At 51.9% G+C, this 25,528-nt stretch overlaps 2 protein-coding genes across 2 annotated transcripts in view; both read right to left on the bottom strand.

The window, feature by feature from the left end:
• Positions 1–893: 893 nt before the first annotated feature.
• On the bottom strand, positions 894–1,760 carry MAFA (MAF bZIP transcription factor A). Its single transcript, XM_054295607.1, has one exon. The coding sequence runs from the start codon at positions 1,758–1,760 to the stop codon at positions 894–896; it is 867 nt and encodes a 288-aa protein (XP_054151582.1).
• Positions 1,761–6,592: 4,832 nt separating this feature from the next.
• The window catches only part of ZC3H3 (zinc finger CCCH-type containing 3), a 128,584-nt gene continuing 109,648 nt past the window's right edge, over positions 6,593–25,528 (bottom strand). Inside the window, exons 10-13 of the mRNA XM_054295595.1 lie at positions 18,126–18,304; positions 16,359–16,567; positions 7,032–7,106; positions 6,593–6,876 (exon numbers count right to left, since the gene is read on the bottom strand). Of these exons, the coding sequence (XP_054151570.1) occupies positions 6,845–6,876; positions 7,032–7,106; positions 16,359–16,567; positions 18,126–18,304 (495 nt within the window). The 3' untranslated portion in view covers positions 6,593–6,844. The remainder of the gene's footprint in view (positions 6,877–7,031; positions 7,107–16,358; positions 16,568–18,125; positions 18,305–25,528) is intronic.

The following is a 25,528-nucleotide window of genomic DNA, read 5'->3' as shown; positions in this document are numbered from 1 at the left end:
AGCCAACCGTTTGCAGTCCATATATTACTATATTGCCTTTCAGGTCACCCTAAAATTGTTACCTCTTCCCCTCCCGCCCCTCCCCACTATTTTTAAGAGCATAGATAATTTTAAATCTCTATAAAACAGTATTATTTCACCCAATCGATTCCTGTATATAGTGCATTCGGCTTCTTCCCAACATCGTTAAATTAACTCGGATATTATTTGCATGCTATTACATACAAACTTTTTAAGACTCGTGTAATTTTTTTTTTCTCTTTTCTAAAGGATTTTAGGGTTTTTTTTGTTGGTTTTTCTTTTTTTTGTTCGTTTTCTTTTTCTCGTAAATCACCAAGCAAAATATAGGCTCAAGGAAAAAAAAATAAAAGAAAGAAAAACAAAAAAAGGCAAAAAACGAACTAACTTTCTACATATTTACAAGGGTGAATAAGTTAAACGTGGCTCAGGTTTGCCGGCCGGGAATGGGGGGTGGGCGGAGGGGCCGGGCAGGGCGCAGCGCTGCCGGGGACCCCCCCGGCCGATCCGTGGGGGATCCCTCGAAGAATAAAAATCCCAATGGAGGGGGAAACCCGCAGGAAAAGGTGGGGAGAAGCCACCTGGATGGCGCTGATGCTCCCGGGCAGGGGGGCGGGTGGCCGTACACGTCCCGCATGCAGGGCTGCCCCCCACTCCCCCACCCCGGGACCCCCCACCCCGAGTCCCGATGGGTGGGTGCGTGGTGGGAGGGAGGGAGTTCAACTTCACCTCCCCAAAATTTCGGTGGGGACTTGATAATATTAATTTTTTTTTCTTTTTAAATATAAGCGGCGGGTTTGCTCTCTCCCCGCATGAGGAAAAAAAAAAAAAAACAAACAAAAAAAGGGGATCCCACCCCATCCCACCAGCCCGGCTCACATGAAGAAGTCAGCGGTGGCTTTCGGGGCGGCGGATGGGGAGGGCTCCCGCGGGAAGCCCCGGCCGGCCAACTTCTCGTATTTTTCTTTGTACAGATCCCTTTCCTTGGCCAGGCGGGTCACCTCCTGCTTGAGCTGCTCCACCTGGCTCTGCAGTTGGCATTTCTCGTTCTCCAAGATGTGCCGCTGCTGGACCCGCTTGTAGCGGCAGGATTGAGCGTAGCCCCGGTTCTTCAAGGTCCTCCTCTTCTGCTTGAGGCGGATCACCTCCTCCTTGCTGAAGCCCCGCAGCTGCCGGTTCAGCTCCCGCACGGACATACTCACCAGCTGATCGTCGGAGAACCGGTCCTCCAGGCGTAGGTGGTGATGATGATGATGGTGATGGCCGGGATGGTGATGCGCGGCCGGCGGCAGCTCCTCGCCCCCGAAGGGCTGAGGTCGGAAGGGCTCGTACCCTTGGTGGTGATGATGATGATGGTGAGGGGCACCGATCAGCGCCTCCACCGCGTCCTCCGGCGTCAGGTTGAGAGCTTCGGGGTTGAGGTGATGCTGGTAACCCGACATCCAGTACAGCTCCTCCAGCTGCTGTTTGGAGCCCAGGGAAGCGGCGGTGGTAGCCGGCGGGCCGGGGGCCGGCTGCCCACCGGGGCTGGGAGCGCAGAAGCTGGGTGAGGAAGGCACGGAGGAGCAGGGCGTGCTGAGCGGGGTGGACGACAGGGACCCGGCGGGCAGGCGGTGGCACAGCCGCTCCGCCTCCGCCGGCTCCTTCTTCACCTCGAACTTCATCAGGTCGAAATCGTTCACGTACTCGATGGCGAGGGGGCTCGTGGGCAGCTCCGCGCTCATGGCCAGCTCCGAGGCCATCTCAGTCCATGGAGGGACCGGGGGGGAAAGACCCCGGGCACCGCCGCTCACCGAGGGTCCCGCGGGCTCCGGGAGCCTCCTCCGAGCGGGCTCCGGCGCAAGCGGCTGCCCAGACCGGGCTCCGGCACCTTCCGATGGGGCTTTGCCGTGGGGTTCAGCGGGGCTCCGGGACTCTCCGATGGGGCTTTGCCGTGGGGTTCAGCGGGGCTCCGGGACCTTCGGACGGGGATCTGCTGCCGGCCACCGGGACCCTCCGGCGGGGCTCCGCTGGGGGGCTCAGCTGGGCTCCGGGAACTCCCGACGGGACTTGCGGTGGGATTTTGCGGTGCGATTCAGCCGGGCTACGGGACCTTCTGACAGAGCTCTGCGGTGGCGTTCAGCGGGGCTCCGGGACGCTCCGACCGGGATCCGCTGCGGGGCTCAGACGGGCTCCGGGACGCTCCGATGGGACTTTGCGGGAGGTTCAGCGGTGTCCGAGATGAGGCTCTGCTGCGGGGCTCAGCCGCGCTCCGGGACCCTCCACCGGGGTTCTGCTGCGAGGCTCAGCCGGGCTCCGGCACCCCCAGCCGGGGCTCCGCTGAGGGCTGCGGGGCAGCCACCTCTCTCCGTCGGGGCTCGGCTCCGCTGCTGCGCTCCGGGGCCGTCCTCCGAGCGCCACGGCTCTGCGCTCGGGCCGGGCGGGCTCCGCCGCTGCCTGCGGCCGGTTCCCAATGGCGAGGAGCGGGCAGCGCCCTGCCCGCCCCTTCCTGCCTCCCCTGGCACCTGCCCCGGCCCCACCTCCCCGCGCTCCGAGCCTTCTCCTGCCTCCTCCTCCCGCGGGGACACGGCGCCCTGGGGGCGGGGGCCGCTCCCCTGCCCGCCCCTGCCCGCGACCGGCGCCGCCGCCGCCGGGAGCTGAATGGAACTCGCCGCCTTTTATACGGGGAAAACGAGGCACGGCCACGCCTACTGGGGCGAGGCTAAGCGCTTCCAGCCTATCAGCACCCCGAGAGCCCGCTTGGATTTTCATATCCCCATGGCAACGCCCCCGGGGCAGCTGTCAATCTCCGGAGGAGGGGAAGGCTCCGGGTACCCCCTGGACCCTCTCGGCCTCCGCATCCCAATGTGGGGCTTCATCTCTCACCCTCTGCCCCGAACTGAGTGTGGAGTGGGGAGAAACATCCTCGAAATCCTGATTTCCTACTCCCGAAAAAAGGGAAATATCTGAAAAGGAGTTACTGAGCCTAAATTGGGTTCGGTGCCACCTCTCTGAGGGACCACAGCATCGGAAGGCAGCCCCTTCCCCACCTCAGGAACAGCCCAGGATCCTTCCCGGAGCATTTCCATCCTTGCAGAAAGTCAAATAAATATAATTTTGGGGATTTTTCGGGATTTTTCATAAGCTGTTGGTGGTCAGGCTGCAGCCACGTGTGCCTTTGTACTCCAGTGCTGCCTCTGGTTTCGGAGGTGGTGTCGCACCCAACACAGGTGACATCCACACCTGACACATGAACGGGAGTGTCACAAGACGGAGGAGCAGGATTGCCATCCCAGCACCTGGAAAAGGTGTCACTGGTACACACAGGCAGCAGATCAAGGGGTTTTTGGGGTGCTCATGCCACCCCTGGATGAGGCCCTGGTTGGGATGTGGCCGTGCTGCTCCATCTGCAACCTCAGGGCTGCTGCAGCCTGGGAGGAACGGGACAGGGAAACTGAGGCACGGGGCAGTCGCCATGGAGTGGTCCCACCTAATCCCAAGGGATGAGCAGGTTCATCCCACAGAGGCTGGCAACACCCATCCACTCATCCCATGGGGATCCAGGATTGTCTCTGTCACCCACAGGATGCATCCTGGGTCCCACTGCATCCCAACCCGGCTGCATCCCACCCTACTGCGTCCCACAGGCAGCTCCTTGGGATGTGGGGGGTGACATTCCCCTCATCCAGCCAATCCTTTTTGGGGATCTGGGGACAGGGGACACCGCTCTCCATGGCTGCTAACTGACCCTTTGGATATAGGGTCAAATTAATACAAAAAAGGTATTTTTTGAGGATGAAAAAGTTTATCCCACTGCAACTCCAGCAATTAAAATCCACATTACTTCTTATGCTGGATCTGGCCTCTGATGAGGGTCCATCTTTCTGCTGCTAATTGGGTCAGGGCAGGGGGGGCATTTGTTCCCCTTGGGAAGGGTCATGGATGCAGCCAAAGCCCTAAACATGACCCCCATTCCCTGGTGATCCTGCATGTTATCCCATATTGGACACAGATATCCCACTTTGGAGTCCCCAAACTTGGGGATGACTTGAGGGAGAGGGCAAAGAAGTGGACAACAAAAACCCTTTTTTTAGTGGGGTGGTTTTAACCCTTTTTGCGTCATTGTGTCACCCAAAATCCATCACCATCCCACCTGTGTAGCAGGATACCGGGATCCTGCACTGGGAAAAGATGGGGTGCCACCTCCTTTCCCCTGGCACCCAGTTCCTCCCCAGAGCTGCTCCACCCTGGGGGCACCTGGCCCCCACCAGCAGCTGCCACCCAAGCTGGGACAGGAGCCACCAAGGGATTAGGACCGGGCCGGGCTCCAATGGGGCCGTGGCTCCCCAGCGACACCCCCGGGGTATTTTTAGGAAATGCCCATGGCACGTCCCCAACCCTCCCCGCCACGCCGGACCCGTCAGCTAAGTTTACTCACAGGCGGTCAAGTGACATAACCAGGTTGGTGGCCTCGGGATGGTGGCAGGATGGCGTCACCTTTCTCTTTTAGAGCTCGTGTGCCCCATCACTCCTCGGAGCAGGGCTGGGTGCCCACCTGGGGCTGCCTCAGTTTCCCTGGATGGCACACAGCTCCCACTTGGGGTGGTGTTGGCTTGGGGACAGCGACCTCACCCCATGGGAGGGTGGTGTCCACCACGATGCACCCCATGGAGAGAGGGTGGGACCATCTTGGTGATTCTCCACCACCACCTGCCCCACAACCCAGTGTTGCTGCCGGGTCAGGAATTTCGGGGCGGAGGAGGGAAATCACATTGGGAGGAGGATGATGAGGATGAAGCTGAGGAGGAGAAGGTGGAGAAGGAGGAGGGCAGGGAACAGCCACCCCGATGACAGGCAGAAAACTGATCCTGGCGGGTGACGTTCACCCGGCACCTGCTTCCCCGGCAGGGGACCAAGAGCGCTGCCAGCAGCAGCCGCCGCGGGAAGGATTTTCCGGGAAATGTTTTATGGAGCCCTCCAGAAACTCCACCCTGTGCCAACCTCCCAGTCGTGGCACCCCCCAGGGAATGTCCTTGGCGGGTCCCCGAGCCCAAGAGCGCACCCCTGGCTTCGCAGCGAGGAGGGATAAATCCCATTGGAACCCATTGCCAAGGAACTGAGGATGCTGGAGACAGAGGGGGAACCCACCGGAGTTCAGTGACACCTCTCCAGGGGCCGCGTTTATCCCTGCTTGGAAATTAATCACCCCCAAGCAGAGCTTTAACGACAGCCGGCTGGAAATTCCAATCCTCGCCGGGAAGGGAGCAGCGGTGCCGGTGGGCGGCGGAGCCACCGCTGCTCATTGCCTCCTTTAATTAGTGCAGCACGAGGATTATCCTCGTTAGGGATCCAGCGAAAACCAAAGCTCCTGCCCACCGCTGGACATCCCTGAGGATTCACAACAGCACCGTCTCCTCCAGGGTGGTTTTTAGCGAATTTATTTGAGTTTTTTTAGTATACTGCCACATGAAGAATCATTGTTTCTGGGTGAAAAGTTTTAATAATTAAAAAAACCCAAGGATTTAGGGATCAGAGTGACTCCTCCACTGGATTCAGATGGATATTTGATGGGATGTTCATGCTGAAAAAAGAGGAAAGCCACATGGAGGCTTTTCCATCCCAGGGGAGGGAATTCTTTTATTTACATATCAAAACACAGGAGTTAACAAAAGACATTTTCATATCAACAAAAACCACGACGCTTTTATTAAAAATCAACTCGTTGGACACACCCTGGGGCACAAGTGACATCCCAGGGTGAGGATCTGCTGGTCCTCCAGTGCCTGGGGGATGTTGTGGATTTGGGATGGTGACAAAACCCCTCCATGGGGTCACCTGGTGAAGGGAACCCCACTTTGAGGACCTGTTTGGGGGGTGAAGCTACCGCCCATTGGCATTTCCTACACTACCTCTGATCACATCTGGATCCTGCATCCCCACGGAGCCGCAGTCCTTCCCAATTCCCTCTGATTCCTTTTCCCCACAGGATTTTGCCTGAGGGGCTGTGGATGAGCAGATCCCACAAATCACATCTGTGTGGGGGAAGAGCACCTGCCACCCCAAAATCCCTTGGGAATTGTACCTATGGATGCAAAACCTCATTGTTCCAGTGTTCCTGCACTCTGTTCCTGCTTGAATTTGGAGAGTCCCCAAAAACCCCCAAACCCTGGAGAGCTGCTTGGCTTTCCCAATGGAGGGAGGCCAAACCCCTGCTGGGATAGGGAGAGGAGGGCGTCAGGTGCATTCAGGGAGATCCCAAAACACAGATTGTGATCTCAAAACCACTCCCAACACATTTCCATGAGAGATGCTCTCAGCTCCAGGAAATCTCCTCCCAAAAGCAAGGGGATGGAGTGGGATGGGCTCTTGGAATGGTGGGATCAGGGCTGTGGGGGCTTTACACCCATTACATCCCAGCACAGTGACTTGTCCCTAATATGTCCTGATCTGGCTGTGGGAATGTCACCTGATGGCATTAAACCACCTCAGGTCCCACCATCACCGTGTGGCTGGGACAGCACCGGAGGATGGATGAGGATGGGAAGCTCTTCCCAGCCCCACAAGCATCCAAGGAGGTGGCAGGACTTTCCTTCAATAAACCATCTGAAAAGGTCATTTATTGGTCAATTCAAAGATTCCAAACAAAGCTGGTCCCCCGCAGGAACGAGCGGCGCATTCCCACGCTGCCGCACGGCTCCGTGTCCCAGTGACATCCCGGAAAAGCAGGAGGAGGAGGAGGAGGAGGGGGATGCCACGTCTGGACATGGCATCCTGAGGTAGGTGCCAGGTTTGTTCCCTGGCTCTCCAGTTCCTGAGCTGGTCGGCTGCCACAGGGTTGGGATGGAACTCACAGCCGGGGCTTGATCTGCAGCCGTTTTCCTGGAGGGAGGGAAGGGAATGGTGATGGCGGGAAAGGGGAGAACACAGCTGGATATTCCCAGGCTTCTCCTTGCCTGGTCATGGGAGGGGGTTAAAACACTCGGAAATCGGGAATGTGGGTGGTTCTGTGCCCTGACAGCACCCACTGGACTCACCTCTGCCACCCACAAGGGAGTTCTCGGAATCCTGCAGGAATGCCCTGGGGAACATTCTCCTCCTTTTGGTGTTGCCTGGGAAGGAAAGGAAGAAAAGAGGAGAAAGTCACTGAGGTTGGCTCAGGTCACCTTGGGAATCCCTTGGAATGCAGGTGTAGGAGTGTCCTAAGTTCCTCTTCTGCTTCACCTCCTGCTTGGCCATGTCAAGGATGGAAGTGGCTCATTCCCCAAATCCCTAAACATTCTCAGCTCCCTACAAGCGGCACTCAGAGGTCACTTCCCACTATGGAGCAGCAAATCTGCTGCAAAATTCACAAGTTATGGGTGAAAAAGAGAATTAAAAAGGATCCAAGCCTTCCCACTGATGAACATCAGGACCTGCTTTGGTGCTGGGATGGAGCTGGAAGTTGCTGAGCACCAGCAGCCATCCCACCAAGCATTCCCAGCATCCATTCAGGATGCTCCAGGTGATGGCTTCAGCTTGCTAGAACACAGTGGTTCCTCCAAAGAGGGTTCTGGATGCTCATGTAGAGCCAAAACACCATGAAGTGCCTCTGGGAGGTGACCTCCTTGTAGGACAAACCCAGCATTGTCCCATGGATCAAGGTGGACAGAAAGAAATCCTTCTCCATTTCAACCACAACGTTGTGAGTACCTTTATGGAGGTTCTCCTATTTTCCCTCTCCAAAGGCTTTGGAGAGGTGTTTATGGGGCTCCAAGTACCAGAGTGATGGGTGGGAAGGAAAGTGGTGGCCACTTGGCCACCAAGATGAATGAGGATGGAAAAAAGTGGAGGTTTCCTAGGAAAAAAAGGACCCACAGGTTTAGTGGAAAAAGTTCCCCTTCACTTGGGATTAATGGAGGTGGAGAAGGTAATGGAGAAGATGGAGGGAATCCAGCCCAAACCCCCTCCAGATGTTCTGCTGCCCGTGCTCCTGCAAAAATTCTGCATGGCACTTCCCAAAAGATGAACCCAACCTGGATGTAGGACCAAGGACACCTTCGAGCAGCCTTGAGAGCCCAAAGGAGGAAGTTTTTGGGGGCAGGGGAGGCAGGGCAGGTGAGAACCCAAGAATGAGGAGTCTCGAAGAGTTTTCCTTCGCTTTCCAACTTGGATAAACAAACTTGCTGGGAGTCGAAGCCGCGCTGGCAGTGATTCATCGCTCTGGAGTTAATTTATGGAAAATAAAGAGGGCTCATTTAGCACCTTTCCACCCTTAATATAACTCCCATACATCAGCGGGATGCACGGCAGACACGGCGGATCTGGATATTCCTCACCGGCAACGCAGCCGAATCCGGCTGGGATTTGGGAATGGTGACATGGAGCAAAACACCCTTGTGTCCCCACCCTCCCAATTTTTCCCTTTGGCATCCAGACATGTGGTTTTTCCAGCCTGGGATCTGCAAATCCCAGCCTGGTTGCTGGAATGAGGGTCCGGAGCTGCTGGCTGTCACCTCAAGGGGTCAAAATCAGCAACTCCACATTCCTGCCCCATGGTATGAGTTATCAATAGGAATGGTGGGAAGGGCTGAATTCCCTTTGGATGAGCCAGGGAAAACTTCCTGTCGTGGTTTGACCGGAAATGGGACATCTGGGATATTTTGTTTTGCTGTGATTACCAATGGGTAATTGGAATTTAAGATGGGCACTTAGTTTGACCAGTGGGACATTTGGATCCGCCTCTTGAGACTACGAACTCAAGGGGTTAAAAGCAGGGCTCTTGGCCTTCGGAGCCCTCTTGGGATTTCCGGCGTGAAGAAGTCTCTCCCCCGGCCCAGTTTCTGGCTGGGCTGGGGGAGGGGAGAGCCACGTGGGCCATCTACGGTAGGCCCGGGTTCGGAGGAAGGGTGGCAGACCCTTGAGCGACCTGTTTATTCCCCCCCCAGAGAATGCAGCCCGTGCTCGAACTGTATATCTTGAAACTTGATATCATGTGCCGGCAGGCAGCACGGCTGGGAGGAGAAAGGGGGGGGCAGCGGGCAGTCCGGCCGCCTGGGAGAGCTTTAACCCTTCGGGGAATGAAGGCTTCGCAGAACATTGCCTTTCCTGGGAAAGGGATAGGAGTGGAAGATGAAGGAAGAAAATTAGGCCAGTAAGGAGGGTCTGGCAAAGGGAGAAGAGAGATGTTGAAGGAATGGAGGAAGATGGAGTGGCAGTTTTTGCTGGACTCTTTTTTGTTGTATTTCCATGGACTGTTTCCTGGTGAGGCAGAGGCTGTATTGCAGGGGGAAGCGGAGGCTCGGCGTCAAGAGAGTTTGGTTTTGAGACCCCTCGGCCCCAGGGGGTATAGAAGACATGGGGGGGACAGAGGTCCCAGGATTGTGACTGTACTCTGCTTGGAACGAGACGAGGCATTCTTAAAAGGCCCTGAAGGCAGGCCCCTGCCCCATCCCATGCCAGGTGGTGAGAGCACCTCGGCATGGAAAGGAGATGTCACGAGGTAGCAAGATACCGGGCGGATTGCTGATTGTGACAAGAAGTCCGTGGCACAAGGAAGGACTCCGTCTATCCCTTATGAGCTGAAGATTTGATTTTTTTTTCCAAAGGGTGGTGCCAGACCGAGTGTGGATAATTTTTTGGGAAATGTAAATGTGTTTGGGAATTTGGTGGGAGGAGGATAAGGAAGTGTTTCTGTGTAGTTCTCATTCTCCTTGTTTTTTTCCCTGTGTGTGTGTAGGTTAGTAATTGTGTGTGTAGTTTAGTAATTGTGTGTGTAGTTTAGTTAATAAACTTCTCTTTATGTTTAAGTTGGAGCCTGCTTTGCTTATTTCCTGGCCACATCTCACAGCAGATATCAGGTAAAAGGTATATTTATGGGGGCCTTGGCTTTGCCAGGCCTTAAACTCTAACACTTCCTTAGCTGATATCCATGAGGCAGCTCAAAGCTGGTGTGATTACAGAAGCAGAAACATGGATTTATTTCTTTGCGAGAAAAAGAAAAAAGGTGATTTTTAAATCAACCACAATTAACTTCCTGACTTTGGTACAGAGCCCACAGGGCCAAGATACTTCCAGAGCATCCATGCTTGATTTCCAACAGATTCCTCAGAAAAATCAAGGCAGGAATGAGAAAATAAACCCAAAATAGGTCATGAGAGGGCTAAACTGGTTCCGTTTTTCCCATTGGATGGAAGGAGATGGAGGAAGGATGGCACAGCCCAGGAGTTAACACCACATCCCAAAAAAACCCCCGGGAGGGAAAACCTGGACCAAACGGGGGTGTCACTCCACCCAACCCTGGCAAAGGAAAAGATATTTTTCCAGTTTTGTGCTTGGGAGATCCTGCAAATGGCGTGATCAATCTTGGGTCGCATCTCCAGCTCCTTCACTCTCTCCCCCCGCGCCGCCTTTCCCGGCATTCCGGGAGCGGCGCAATCCATCTTCCAAGGAACCAGGTATATAATTTCTAGTTAGCGAAAGCAACCCCTTTTTCATTCCAGAGATTGAACAGCTTCTGAAGGAGAGGAACCGAGGCCTGGATCACAAGTTTTCCACCGAAACCCAGGCGGTTTTCGCTGAGCTTGTCAGGCTCGTCGGAGAATTAGGACTTCCAGCGCTCTTCCTCCTGATGGAAATCAACATTTATTTTGCCTAAGCCTAAGAAGGTGTCAGGCAGACGGAGAAACTTGCCACTCTTCTCCGGGAAAAAAAGAGGGGAAAGGAGGAAATCTAATAGAAATATATTATCAAGTCTGAGGAGTGGACAGTGCAGTAAATCACACTTCAGGTGGCACCATTAGATTTTTCAATAAAACCTGGTTTTCCCCCAGCCGGAGCTGAGAGGCTCCAGCTGCATCCAACAGGGAAGTTAAAACCAAATTTGTTTCATCCAGATGCTGATCCGAGAGGGACTGAAAGGGATTTCAATGTGGGGAATCCTCTCGGATGAAGGGTGAAAGGAGGTGGGTCTGGGACTGGGGCCCAAATCCTCTCCCTGCTCATCATTCCTGATCCATGAAAGATTAAAAATTGGGTTTCTCTGCAAGGTGGGGAGGTTGAAGGCAGCTGGAGATGCCCCACATCAGGGGTGAAGATTCCCAAACCCCAAAGCAGCGAGATACAGGGAAAAACAACTCCCTTGCAGCTTTCCAAACTTCACCATCCAGCAGGAGAAGAACTGGAATTTTGTTGGTTTCCTTTCCTCAACAACCTTTGGTCTCTGTCATTCTCCTGATGCCACCAAAGGGTTCCATCCTGTCCTGCATCTTCCTCCAGGAGTGTTTAGAGCACCGAGATGCATCCCCAGAATTCCCCTGATGGATGCTCAAGGTTTAATGCCATGAGGAGAAATTCCCTGCAAACACACTTTCCCTACTTATTCCCAGAAGAAAAATATCCCTTAACCCTTTCCAGGACAACTTAGGAGAGTCCAGAGGCTGAATGTGCCTTGGAAGGGTCTTTTCCTTTCACTGCCAAAGTCTCCTGGAGAAACCTGAGCTGGGATATGCCTTATTTATTTATTTATTTATAATATTTTTAAATTTTATTTATTAAATAAAACTTGGCAACTAAAGATGGGGTGTAAAGTCCAGCAGCAAGGGCTGCATCCCAAAATTTTCCACAAACGGTTTTTCATTCGGAAAAAGAATATGGGGAGAGTTGGATCTCCTTGGCTCCATCCTGCACTAAATCCATGTGGTGACAACCTGCACTAGAAACTCATCCTGCTGCTCTTCCACCCCAACTTTCTGCCACAGGTGGATGAGACCCTAAAAACTGAGTCTAAATGCACCCAGCCCTCAAGCAGGACAACACGGATCCATCAAATTTCTTCATGGAAAGGGCTGTCAGGTATTGGAAGTGGCTGTCCAGGGAGGTTTGGTGTCCCCACCCCTGGAATTGTCCAAGGAATTAATGGATGTGGCACTCAGGGCTCTGGTCTGGTGACAAGGTGAGGATTGGTCACAAGTTGGACTTGATGACCTTAGAGGTCTTTTCCAACCTTAATGATTCTGCGATCCTTCCATCTCCATCCCCTACATCCACCAGACACCTTTGGGCTTGGGATACCTTCAGCCTTTGGGGTGCCACAGATGACTCAGGTGTTGCTGGAGGCTGGGTTTGGATCTCCTCATGTCCTGGTGTCCCTGAGTAGCTCCCAAAGTCAGAAACTTCACTGTGATTTAATTTCCTCATTGCAAAGTGTCCAATTTAGAACCTACCAAGTCTCACTCCTTTTCCAGGACTGAAATATTTTTCTTCCATATTGATTTTTTGCCCATTTTTTCCATGGAATCCTGAAATGGTTTGTATTGGAAGGGACCTTAAGGACCAATTCCCATGGGCAGGGACATCTTCCACTACTCTGGGTTGCTCCAAGCCTCATCCAAACTGGTCTTGAACACTTCCAGGGATGAGGCATCCACAACTTCTCTGTAAAACCTGTGTCAAGGCCTCACCACCCTGGAGATGTTTGCGACCACAAAGAGAAATCAATTCCCTTTATTTTATCCCCACTGCTTCCTCCCAAGAGGAACCAACCGCACCAAGTCCTGCTGGGGTCAAAGTGATGCCAGCTCCTGTTATCCCAGGACAATCCCCTCGTGTCCAAACCCTCCATCCCCAACCATGCAGATGCTTCAGGGAAAGCTCCAGGGCATCTTCTGCCACTGATCAAAGGTTTGGCTGCCTCACCTGGCTACCAAAAAAAGTTCTGGAGCAAAGATCTGCTGGCATAAAAAGCCCTGCAGGAGATGCTGAAGATGATAAAGATTCAATGGGATCCAAGGGGGACTGGCCATATCCACATGGAGCGCAGCAGCACTGGAATTCTCCTAAATTAAATTGAGGCTGTCCTGTGCAGGATGAGGAGTTGGACTTGACAGTCCCTTCTAAACTGAGATATTCTCTAATTCTCAGATTCCTGGAGCTGGGAATGGTTGGATCAAGCCCCGCCACCAAGGCAGCGACGACAGCGGCAGTTCCGTGTTGGGGTCATCTCAACCACGGCGAGAAAAGAGGCGAAAATCCACAAAATTCCCAAACTTATCCCTCCAGAACTAGAAGCCGTAAACAAACCCAGAAGCCGCTGCCGCACCTCCCCGAATTCCTCGGAAGCCGAGGCGGTTGAGCGTGCTCAGCGGAGCCGTTAAAAAAGACTGGAGCGAGCATCTTCCATTAACGTTACGACCGTGAAATATGACAATAAAATGACGGCCGTATGGTCCCAAATTTGCAGCCCGCCGAGCTGCTCGGGGTTTATCGTCACTCAAACGTGCAGAGAGCTGTAAAATGTTTACAGAAAGGGTCGTTTGCGGCTATAAAATCCTCTTTTCTCTCCTAAACAAGGCTGAGCGGAGCCATTTACAAAGCCCGGAATGTTCATCGGGGGAGAGGGGAACATCTGTTCTCTCCAGGAGTTTGCAGTGATCTTCTCGAACAAATTAACTAAAATGGGTGCTTTCTAATTAAATTAGCACTCGATTGGAATGGTTTGCATTGGTGCAATTAGCGCAGGGAGGCCAGTTAGGCTCCAGCACAGGCGATTTAACTGGAAGGTGAAATATGGAAAAGCCCATTACCTGGAAAAAGGAGTTGGAGGAGCAGGGAAGCCTGTTCTCCCTCTGGCTCCATGCTCCTGGTGGGATAACACAAGGTAAAGGATGGGATGCCACCAAACCCACTCTTCCCATTTGGGAGGCTTGGCTGGGAGCAGTTGGCTGGCCCCATGCTGCATGGATTGGCTTTTTGGAAGATGCTTGGAAACCACCAGCGCCCTCAAATTACAGAATCCCAGAATCATTTAGGCTGGAAAAAACCTCCAAGATCAGCCTTTATCCGATCACCACCTTGTCAACAAATCACTCTTCCAACCTCAATTTCCAGGCTTCTCTGGAGGGTTGGAAACATGACAGTGGCTCTGCTCCATAGATGCAGAGCACATCTCTCCTTTCCAGTCCCCTTTCCCTATATCCTGAACCCAGACCCCCACTGAGACCATGCAAGCTCATGCTGTTGCCCACGCTGGTCCTTAAAGGTCATCTCCAAACTCCCTCCCTGCCCCTCCCGTGTTTTTCCTCGTTCCTCTTGCATTTCCCAGGATTAAAAGGGCATTTTCTCCAATTGTGACTGTTTAACCAAGGAATTCATCTCATTCCTTAATGACAACCTGTCCTCCTCATTATTTACCATCCCAATAATTTGTGTGTCAACTTCAGGCTTCACAAGCACAAATCCAACATTATCGCTGGCATAGCTCTCCAGATCCCACCCCCAAATCCCACCACATACTCCAGCTATTTCCTAGAGGAAAAGAGCTACACAAGGACTCATCCTGACCACCTCCTGAGCTCCAAACTCAACCTCAGGACCACCAAACATTATGAAGGAGTACAGGAATATTGGAAGGGATCCACAAGGGTCATGGAGTCCAGTCCAAGTGATGTGGCCACCTCAAAGCATTTGGTCCTTTAGAAGCATCAATCCCAAGTCCTCTAGGGATGGTGGCCGGGGCTCCTCTTATCCCATTGGATTTGGGGGTTCCCGGGTACTGGGATTAAGATGAGACCCAAGGATGGGAAAACCCATGGATCAACATTCCCATGTCCAGACTTGGCATGTCATCACTTTGGCAGGGAAATTGCTTCATCATCAGCTGATTTTACAACCATCTGCAATTCCTTTGGTTTTCCTTTCTTATGGATCCTCCAGCACCTGCTTTCCCAATTCCATGAGCCTCCCTGGGCAAAGGAGCACAGAGGGATGAGTGCCCTGACCTCATAGCTGCCAGCTTCACCCAGCCTTCCTGATGACATTCCCAAATGAACCAGCTCCTCCTCCTCATCATCCTCCCACCCAAAACGCCTGGAAATCATCCTTCCTCACCTTTCCTCTTAATTCCCACTAGAATTAAGAGGAAAAGGATGTCCTTGCTCCTGAGTTACTCCCAGCTGCCAAGTGTACTCCAAGGCATTTCAACAGTCTTCTTGTCCATTAATTAATTGTTCCAACTTCATAATGGAGACAAAAATCCCGGTTAAGTCGCTGCTTTGGGAACACTTCCCAAGATCAAAAGGGAGTTGAACCAGGGCCAAGGAAAAGGAAGAAGGGGAGAAGAAATCCCTGGAAAGGGAAGCTGAGTGTTTCACCCCGTGTTGTGCAGAGGAACATTCCCAGCTGGAGTGGTCCCCTCGCTGTGTCCACCACACTGTGGTTCAACAGCACCCGCGCTCGTCTGTGACTTCAGGAATATGTTGCTAATCCTGGGAATTCTCTTTCTGACAGCATTAAGGCATCTCAGCCCTCCCTGGCTTGAAGCGGCTGAGCCAGGCACAGCCTCGCAGATCCTTATGAATGATCCCGTAAATGCTTCAGCCTGGCTTTTGCAACGGAATTCATCCCTTATCCCAGTGGGATCCTGCTCCGGCTGCATGGAAAGCAGGGATCAAAGATGGGAAAGGCTCACCCTGAGCCAAATCTTGTGCCAGCACAGCTGACAACAGGAATTTCATCTTTACTCCCATAAAAAATTGTGATTTTTGAGCCCATTCCTGGATGGTGTTCTGGAGATGAGGGTGCGCATCCCTCTGGAGAAGGATGGGAGAGGAAAAGGGAAATGTGGAGCATCATTCAACCAAAACCCTCCCACTCAGAGCTGGGAAGAATCAGGCACAATTCCGACCTCACCATCCCCTCTCTCTGGGGGTACATCCCTGGAGCACCCCAAAATCCCATCCCTTTAGGGATTTTCCCATGGAAGAGCTGAAAGAGGAGAGGAGGAACCAAGGAGAACACTGGAGAAGCAGAAGCTGCTTGCTCTCACGTGGCAGAATTCCTAAAAAGCTCTGCTCATCCGAAACCGTGTATCCCAAAAATTTTACTGACTTCCAAAGTAGATAATCCCAGACGAACAGTTCTTCCTTCAAATTTCCAACCTGCAAACACTCCATCCCACCTCCCATTGGAATGTTTTTATTGTAAAGCTTCCAAGCTATTTCCTGCTGGGAAACAGGTGTGATGGATGGTCCAGAGGTCCCCCAGAGGCAGAGCATCCTTGCATCCCACTAAACACCTTCTCTATAGGGCAATGATGTGATTCTATCATGGAAATGAGACCGGGTTCATCATTGGATAATTTACATGATAAGGAAGGAGTTGATAAAATAAGGGGACCAAGTCCTGACACACAATTTTGGGAACGTACACAAGGATTTGTGCCCAGATGGGAATGATAACTGCCATCCCAGTTTGGACTCCCGGTCTTAACTGGTTTGGTGACTCACAAATAACATGGATAAACCCATAAAAAATCTCGCAGAACAGCAGAGAATAATTTTTTTTCTTGGAAAACCAGAGCAGCTCCAAGTGGAGGATGTGATTCCTACCTGGTTCATCCTCTGGCTCGTCCTCATCCCTCTCCTCTTTGCAGCCCAGGGAACCGGGAGATTCCGGGGAACGGAGGGAGATGAAGGATGGCAGCTTCTGCAGGCAGCTGCTTGGCTTGGGCTCCTCCTCTTTCCAAAACTTCACCTCTTGGTCTGCACTGGAGGGTCCAGGAATTTCCCCGTCATCCTGGAGCTGAGCTGGATCATTCCTGCAGGAATGGGAAAAAATAGTAAGGAAAAGTAAAACAATCCCACTTGGCAACACTGGTCAGGGCATCATATGCAATGGAAGAGGCTTGGAGCTCCCAGGTATCCATCCAAGGCCATGCTGTATCCCTGATTTCCCTGGAGCCAGCACAGATTCAGCTGGACTTTCTCCCTCCCCATCTGGATTCCCTGTCCTGCACTTCCCTGCAAGGCTCCCAGCTCCTCAGATTCTTGTTCAGGTGCTGGGCTCCTGTTTGTGATCGAGCAGAGGGAAGGGGAGATGGAAGGCGTGGGGAGCTGGGATGGCTTGGAGGTGTCCTGCTGGGCTTGGCTCATTCCCAGCCCTGCCACTCTCTTCCAAGCTAACTTGACACTCCAGCTCCTTTGACATCTCCCATGACGGTGCCAATAAAGGAAAAAAAAAACCCTCTGGAGCAGCTTCCAAGCTGGGGCGTGCTCCCTTCCCAGCGGAGGACGCCAGGAGCCTCCCAACCAGGCAGGCCTGCACTCATTCCTCCTTCCCTAAAAAGAGCAAGGAGCTATTTTACACCTCGTTCACACCGGGAACGTGAGCTGGGTGTCATTCCAAGGCTCTTCTGTCACCAGGGATAAGTTCGGAGAACCCGCGGAGCTGCTCGTCCCCCTCTGCTACCTTACAAGGCAGGGCCAGGATGAGGCCCAGGCCCAGACCATGGAGGATTCCAGAAGCATGGACCAGCCTGGCAAAGCTCCCAGGTCCCTCCCTTTCCATCTCACCTTCACTCCCACCTCCTGCTGCAAAAGCCATGGAGAAGCCATGCACCCAAGTCAATCCTTCCTCCTCTCACTGAGCAGGACTTGAAGATTTTGGCTTTTTAAAGCCAAATTTCCATTTTACTTTAGTTTAAATTCCATTGGGATGTTGTTGTCCTGCATGCAGGACTTGAGAGTGAGGGCAGAGGGTGTGCCAAGCTCAGGAAAATCCTGTGAGGATGAGGATGGACACATCCATCATCAGCCTGTGGCTCCATCCTGGCACCCAATAACAACAGGGAGAGCTCAGAGAGCTTCCAAGGATTAACCAAGGGCTCAGTCCAGCATCAAACTTTTCCAAAGCCTCTTATCTCCATGTCCATCCTCATTTCTGATTCTCCAGTCCCTCCATGCCATGGAGAGGGCTCAGCTCTGCTCTCCAACATGGATGTAAGGAAGAGGGATGATGTTTTCCTGTTTCCCACATAACTATGGATAACCTGGACCCACTTTCAGCAGTGGAATCTCCATGAGGACTCCTCCATCTCCAAGAGGAAGATCTACAAAAGCCTCTAAGGTTCCTGGAGGTGCTAAAGCCCTGGATGGCACATTCCTAAGGGTGAATCCACTCTTTTCTCTCCATCACCTCTTCCTCAAGCATGGACACTGCCCATCCCAGACGTGGCTCCTTCAGGAAACACCCCAGCGACCCACACCAACACATCTTAAAATAACCCAGGATACAGACATAACACGCCTGGAAGAGGAAAAATCTGGAGCAGGTTGGGAAGAAAACTGTTAAATGAAGCAAAATGAGCTCCTTCCTACCTGCCTGATGCCTCCTGGATCCGTCTCCACTTGGAAGGGGGGTTGTTGTGGTCTCCATCACCTCCAACCTGCTGTGGACGACGTCTCTTCTGGGGGTGCAGGAGTTTGCACCGGGCACCCTTGGGGCAGACCCCCTTCTTGGCAAAGTCGGGACAAACCAGCGTGTGCTTCTTCTTGCACTGCCAAGGAAAGAGGAAGCAGAGTTGGAAAAGGCAGGGAAAACACTGTGGGAGCACAGGAATCCACAACTGAGCTCCTTCAGGTGGCACCCACACCTTGCTAAAGGGAGAGAGGGATGGGTTGGTGTTTCCTTCTCCACATCAAAACAATACTCCAAGAAAAAATACTACTAAAAATAATATTCTAGTCTGGTACATTCCACATCTGCTCACGGTTTTCCAAGTGCTTGATTTTATGGATTCAAACCACCAAAGCAGTGATTTATCCCTGGAGAAGTCCCAAGGAGATTATTTGGGCTGGAGAAGCTGGTTTTGGAGACGACACAGGGTTTTGTTGTCCCAGACATGCTTGGAACTTGGGAAAGTGCAGGGAACAGCCAGAACAAAATCCTTTTAGGAGTTATTTTGGGATTGCTGCCCAGACCAGCCTTCTGAGGAAGATGGAAGAGGGCTGGAGCTCAATATGCTCTTCCCAAGGCTTGGTTGATGCTTTCCCATCCCAGGAAGCTCAGTGTGCCCATGGAATGGGGCTGTTAAAACAACAGCATTGAGATGTTCATCCCTAAAATGGCTCCTGCACTCCCAACTCTGGATTTTGACAGCTCCCAGCAGCCACCAGTGGTTCTGGTGGGGACAAGGTGTCATCGGTGTCCCAGAGCTTCCCCACAAGGTTTTCTGCTGGGAAATGGCACTTTTTGGCAGTGGGAAAGGCAGGAAGAGAGGCAGGCAGGGAAGAGGAGATGCCTTCAGCTGAGATTTCTAGCTGGGTTCCTGGGAATGAAGTTGGGAGGAAGGAAAAAGGACAGCCTCTCTCTAATCTCTGTTCCCAGCAATCCAGAGAGCTCATCCCAGCATATCCCAAGGGATGAAAGGTGGGAGCAAGTCTTGGACCCCTCTTAGTCCCATATGGACCCATTCCCACCCAGGATGCTCCATCCCAACCATCTGGCTTTTGCATCACATTGTGACATCCATGGAGAGACAACCCAACACACGTGGCACAACCAAAAATTCCCAACTCCAGCATTCATTCCTTTGTTGACCTTCTCCAGTAGAAATGTGAGTCCTTCCACACTTGGGTGCCCAAGCATCCCATTCCTCCATGCTACAGACACTCAAATTTTGGGGAAAACAAGAAAAATCCATGGGGAAATAAACACAGGGAGGGTTTCAGCACCACCATTCTGCCCTGTTTATAAAAATCCATCCTGCCAACAATGGGGGATGGAGGTCAGTTCCTGCCCTTTTAATGCAACTTTAATTTGGGGACGCAGGAGCATCTCCCCGTGCTGACCTTTGGGATTAAGCAGGATCCCTGCCGAGCTCTCTCCTGGAAAAGCAGAAGGATTTGGCAGCTCCACTGCCCAGGGCTGAGCGCTGAAGTCAGCGGCGGAGCAAGGAGCTCATGTGCTGGAGGTTGGGGATGGTGCTGAGCAGCAGGAGGGCTGGGATCCACATGGGCACACGGATATGGGCTCAATGGGGGGGACAGCTCAGTGATAGTGCTGCTTTTCCATAAAAAAAAACCCCATTTAAAACTCCCATTCCTATGATTTTGCACCTTTTATTTCAAGCAGCTGGAATGGGAAGTAATTCTACAACCAACGGGGAAACCTGGAAGTAGAGTCAGGTCTGAACAGGGCTTTGCCATTACTCCCAAATCCTGTGTTTTTTAGGAACATTGAATCATGGAATGCTTAGAAATCATCCTGTTTCAATCCCCTGCCATGGGCATGGACACTTTCCACTATCCCAGGTTGCTCCAAGCCCCATCCAGCCTGGCCTTGGGTACTTCCAGGGATAAGGCAACCACAGCTTCTCTGTGCAACCTGTGCCAGAGCCTTCTCAGCCTCACAGGGAAGAATTTCTTCCCAATATCTCATCTAACCCTGCCTTCTGGCAGTGGGAAACCATTCCTCTTTTTCCTGGTACTCCATCCTTTGTCCCAAGTCCCTCTCCAGCTCTCTTGGAACCCCTTTAGACACTGGGAGAGACTCTAAGGTCTTTCTGGAACCTTCTTGTCTCTAGGCTGGATATTCCCAGCTCTCCCAGCCTGGCTCCATAGGACATTTTCTTCATTTTCTCATTTTACCTGCAGACTGGATACATCCTGGACCAAAAAGAAATGCTTGGAAAAGGTGGCAACCAGACAGGAATTCAAACACAGGAATTTCTCCCAAAATATTAGCAAGCAGAGAAGCAAATCCCTCAACCTGATAACTTCTTTTAAAATAAATGGGACAAAATTAGGGAACAGAAAAAAATAAAGGAAGAGCCCATTAGGGATTGAAGACTGGGATGAATGCATGGGCAGACCTTCCAAGGCCCCTGGAAGGGACAATCCCAGTGGAGCACAAGACTGTGGGGATGGGCCTTGGTGCCAGGTCCTGGTCTGACCATCCACAGTTCCTGGAATCACAGAATATCCTGAGTTGAAAGGGACTCCCAGGATCATCAAGTCCAAATTCTGTCTCTGCCCTGCACGATCCCTGAAAAGGATGTCAAATCCTCTTCTGTAAAGGGGTTTCCAGCACAAAATCGACTTGGAAAGGAGAAGAGCAGGGAAAAAAAGAGCCCCGACTTCAAAAAGCCACATGGATGCATCGCTGCTACATCGAGGAATTATGCTATTTTGGGAAAAGGCCAAGACTGTTCCTTCCCAGCAGGGCACCAATTACGGGGTGGGACAGTGCCATGATCCCAACTGGGCACTGGGATCAGGATGTGCCACCTCCTCAGTGCTCCACCCAGCCCCAGCCTCCAAGTGAATCCTTGGAGCAGCCCATGTTTATTGGCTCCATGGTAAAAAGATACTTAATAAAGAAAACAAACCGGGTGCGACTAATCCCGGGGCCGCGTCCCCAGCTCGGGTTTCTAATGGCTTTTCCACACCGTTCCCAGCGCTCCAGTCCTTCCTCCGCAACGCCCCATCCATCCTCGCTGTCCCACAGCTGGGATGGTGAGGCTGGAATTGCCTCTGGAGGCTGGAAAAGCCCCTTCTGTTTATTTACAGTAGCTCTCCTGCTCCTGCCAGATCCGACATGCCGGGGCTGGGTTTCCACAGGGAATTTTGCTGCCGGCCACGCGTCAGCTGGGGTGAAGCCGAGCGGGGCTGTGGGGTGGTGCTGGGGGTCATCTGATCCCTGACACCTGTTGGGGTGGCTAATTATAACCCCCCCGGGACCCCCGCCAGACCACAGGTTGGGCCATAAAAAGGGAAAAAAACCTCTGGTCCCTTCCACCAGAGAGATGAGAAAACCCCAGAGAATCCCTAAAAAGCCGCAGGGAGGAATCTCACCCCACTCCGGCTCCTCGCCAACATCCCCATGGGCATGTCCCAATCCCAGTCTCCCGGCTGTGGGGTTCCCCCCACAGCCTGTCCAGCAACGGTGCCCAGGGTTGGGATGGTGCCCAGCTGGCAGATCTCATATCCAGGACTCCTCCTTGGCTGCCAGGGCAGCTTTGGGTGAAATTCCAGGTGCTGTCAAGGATCCACAAGGCCTTAAATGGTCCAACGGGGCCCAACGTGCTCCAGGAGTGAGACAGGGATGAGGAGGTTTGCAGGGCCAAGCCTTCTTTAGCATGAAGCTGGCAAAGGAGGAGGCAACAACTGGTGGAAAGTCCTGGCCCAGTATTGGGAATGATGTTAATGAACATTTTCCATGAATAACCTTGGCAGGAGGGGATGGAGGGTGGGAGGAAGGTGAAGCTGGGTCACTGGGCCAACCAACAACCAACCCACTGACCGTATGGGGTGGGGAGGAGAGATCCCACCCAGCCTCACATTCCTGGCTCCTGGGCAGCAGTTTGGCCAGGTTGAACTTCTCAAGTATCTCCAGGCTTAACCTCACCCCCTGTTCCTTTCCCAGTGCTGTGGGACAGCAGGTGACAAGGGCTGGACTTCGATGATCCTTGTGGGTCCCTTCCAACCCAGAATATTCAGTGATTCTGAGATGGCAAAGTGCTGAAGCACTCTTCCCATCTCCTTGGGATCTATGTCCATCCCTCTATCCATCATGACAGACACAAATCCCACCAACCAGACCTTCAGGGGAAAGGGAGCATTGAAATCCCCAAAACTCAACAGCCTCAACTCCAGTGTTTCCCACTTTTTAAAGCCCTCTTGAGCATCCATGCAGCTCTTGCCGAAGCTATTCCAGGTATGCCCATGGCCAAGCAGTGGGATTAATGGACTGGATGGATGTCAGGCTGTTTTAATGTCCTTCTAAGTGGTTCTTGGGAAGTGATGGCTGGAGGTGCTGGAGCTGTTTTGACGCCGCTCCGAAGTGACAGCCAGTAAATGGCTTTTTTCCGATTGCTTTTTTATAATTGGGTGCAGATGGAAACAGCCTTTAAAAAAAAAATCCCGGCTCCCTGTCATTAAAACCTGGAGGACAATACATCCAAACATCATCCAGACTGGAATAATGACGGAGAAATTTAACCGATGTGGTTATCCGAAGGAATTTGCTCCAAAACAAGTTTCTGCCCTCAAAACAGTTTGCCCAGCAAAATGCCTGTAGTGAAGGGATGACTCCTGATGGTCATCTCCAAATGATCAGAGGAATTTGGGATCTAAAAGCTCTCCAGGATCCACTGCAAATCCATAAACCCTCTTCTTTGGAATGTCCAGGAGATAAAACAACATTTGAGCTAAAATACCTCTGGAGCTGGAGCAAGACCAGGATGGTGTTTTGAAAATCATTGGGAAAATCATATTTAAGAGTCAGCAAAGCAGCTGGGAGGGAATCCCTGCTCATGGCAGGGGGTAGGAATTGGATGGTCTTTAATGTGTCTTCCAACCCAAAGCAGTCTGCAGTCCCAAGATTCTGTGGAACAACGGCAACACCCACTTGGTGCCATCTGAAAACTTGCCAAGGGGGCAGCCAGACCCATTATGTCATTAATTAGAATTAATTAGCATTGGTCCCAGTACAGACCCTTGAGGGACATCACCTGTCACTGGCTTCCACCGGAAATTGAGTCATTGACTTTTTGCACATCCAGAAGGTGAATTCTGAACCCGCCATTCACCCTTTAGTGGCAATGCCTGTGGAATTCAACCATCCCCTGCACTGCTTTGAGGAATCTCATTTCCATCAGGGACCTCCACAATCCCATCCATCCCACACTAAAGCCTCCACAGAGCCACTTTCACACGGTCTATCAATCAATGGTAATTCCCAACCCCAAATCTTCACTGCTGGGTGTGGAGTGAGGCAGATACCCACTGGGTATTCCCAACGGTGTAATTTCCATCAGGAATCATGGGGCTCCACCACATGCCTGGTTCCAGGTGGCTCAGGGCACCACCAATGGGATCCTGGGGTGCTTTAGGAAGAGCAAGTTGAGGAAGGTGATGCTGCCCCTCTCCTCAGCACAGATGTGGCACATCTGGAGTGCTCTGTCCAGTGCTGGAGACATGGAACTCCTGGAGCAGATCCAGAGGAGGACAACGAGGATGATGAAGGAGCTGGAGCATCTCCGCCAAGGAAAGGCTGAGAGAGCTGGGGCTGTTCAGCCTTGAGAGGAGACACAGCTGAGAGGGGACCTCATGCCTGTCTGTCCCTGTCTGCAGGGAGGGCTCAGAGCATGGACCAGGCTCTGCTCTGGGTGTCCCAGCAATGGCACAAGAGGAAAAGGCAGGAACTGATCCCAGGAAATTCCACCTGGACATGAGGCAGAACTTCCTCCCTGTGCAGTGACCAAGGCCTGAAAATCAGAGATTGACCCTGAGATCAGAGAGGGTGTGGAGTCTCCCTCACTGGAGATATCCCAGAACCCTCTGGACACAATCCATGCGCTCTGGGATGTCCCTGCTGGAACAGGGAGCGTGGGTCAGATGCCCCACTGTGGTCCCTTCCAACCTGAGCCATTCTGTGATCCTGGGAATCACCCACTGCTCACAGGATGTGGGGATTTTCTGACAGAGAACAGATCAGATCAAAGGGAGATTCCAGACAAGAAGCAAAACTCCAATCTGCCAGGTTTTGTGTTCAGCTCTACAGAAGTTCAGGTTGAAATCAGGAAGTCTCTGCCTCATCACTACACTCCCACTTGAGAGCTGTGATTCTGTGGCTGCTCTTCTCCCAAACTTCCCAATTTTCACATTTCGTGCCCCACCTCCTTCTACAAAGATATTAAAGTGTAAGAAAGAGGAAATCTCAGCCTGGGATTTATCTTGGTGCTGTTATCAACAATCCCAGGCTATTAAACAGTTCCAGTGCATCCTGATAAGCCCCATCTTTAATGTAAAGATCAGAATTCCATTGGAGATGCTACAGTTAAATTAAAGGAGCAATAAGAACCCTCATTATCCCATTACAAACCAAGAGATACAACTGGAAATCCACAAGATTTCCATAGAGATATGAAGATAGGATTGGCCATGGAAGAATCCTGATCAGTTTTAAACGTCTTCTGAAGGCTACAAAGTGCTTCCAATGGGAAGATCCCATTGCCACAACTGGGATTTATCATTTATTATCAGCAGCATTCGTTGCCCAGAGGATGTGGACAAGGATTCAACATTCCAAACAAATCAATGGGATGAACCTGGAGAAATTTCAGCCAGCTAAAATCCATCCTGGACACTACTGATGACCTTAAAAACAGCCTCATTACCAATCCTACATATACTTTATTTAAAATAAAAATTCCACTTGCTCATCAGTTTGGTGACTGAAGATTTCTGCTACACATTATGGGGGAAAAAAACCCCAAATCAAGCTCCCAGAAAACATCTGTCAGCCAGAGCCAAAATTAAGGATAAACAAAATTAAGTTGCTTTTGTCATTGATTTTCATACAGCTGCAGTGGACTATAAAAGAGCTATCAAAGGCAAAGCTCTCCATCAGCTATTTCCAAATTATTACAGAATCAGGGAATCATTTGGGTGGGAAAATCTCATTCCCTCAGCACTGCTAAGGCCACCACTATGTCCACAAGTGCCACTTCCACAGGGCTGTTAAATCCCTCCAGGAATGAGTATTCCACAACTTGCCAAGTCAGCCTGTGCCAGGGTTGGACAACCTTTTGTTCAAGAGTTCCTCAAGGAAAAGCCAAGTTGGTTGGGAGTCAACCTGGGATCAAAGGAGGAGAAAAAAAGATCCAGAAACACCAAGATCTAATGGCTGTGAGGAAAGAAAAATGCTGGTTGAAAAAGTCAGCTGAGATCAGAAAGCATGAACAGTGTTGAACTTCACCTTTCCATAATAAAAGATT

The sequence above is a fragment of the Melozone crissalis genome, unplaced genomic scaffold, assembly GCF_028551555.1.
Source record: "Melozone crissalis strain CALT ecotype California unplaced genomic scaffold, PUWL_Pcris_2 ptg000002l_1, whole genome shotgun sequence".
Lineage (NCBI taxonomy): Eukaryota > Metazoa > Chordata > Aves > Passeriformes > Passerellidae > Melozone > Melozone crissalis.
This window is presented reverse-complemented; position numbering and strand designations above follow the sequence as displayed.

Coding starts and splice junctions, on each gene's coding strand:
- MAFA (XM_054295607.1), bottom strand. CDS start 1,760: ATGGCCTCGGAGCTGGCCATGAGCGCGGAGCTGCCCACGAGCCCCCTC.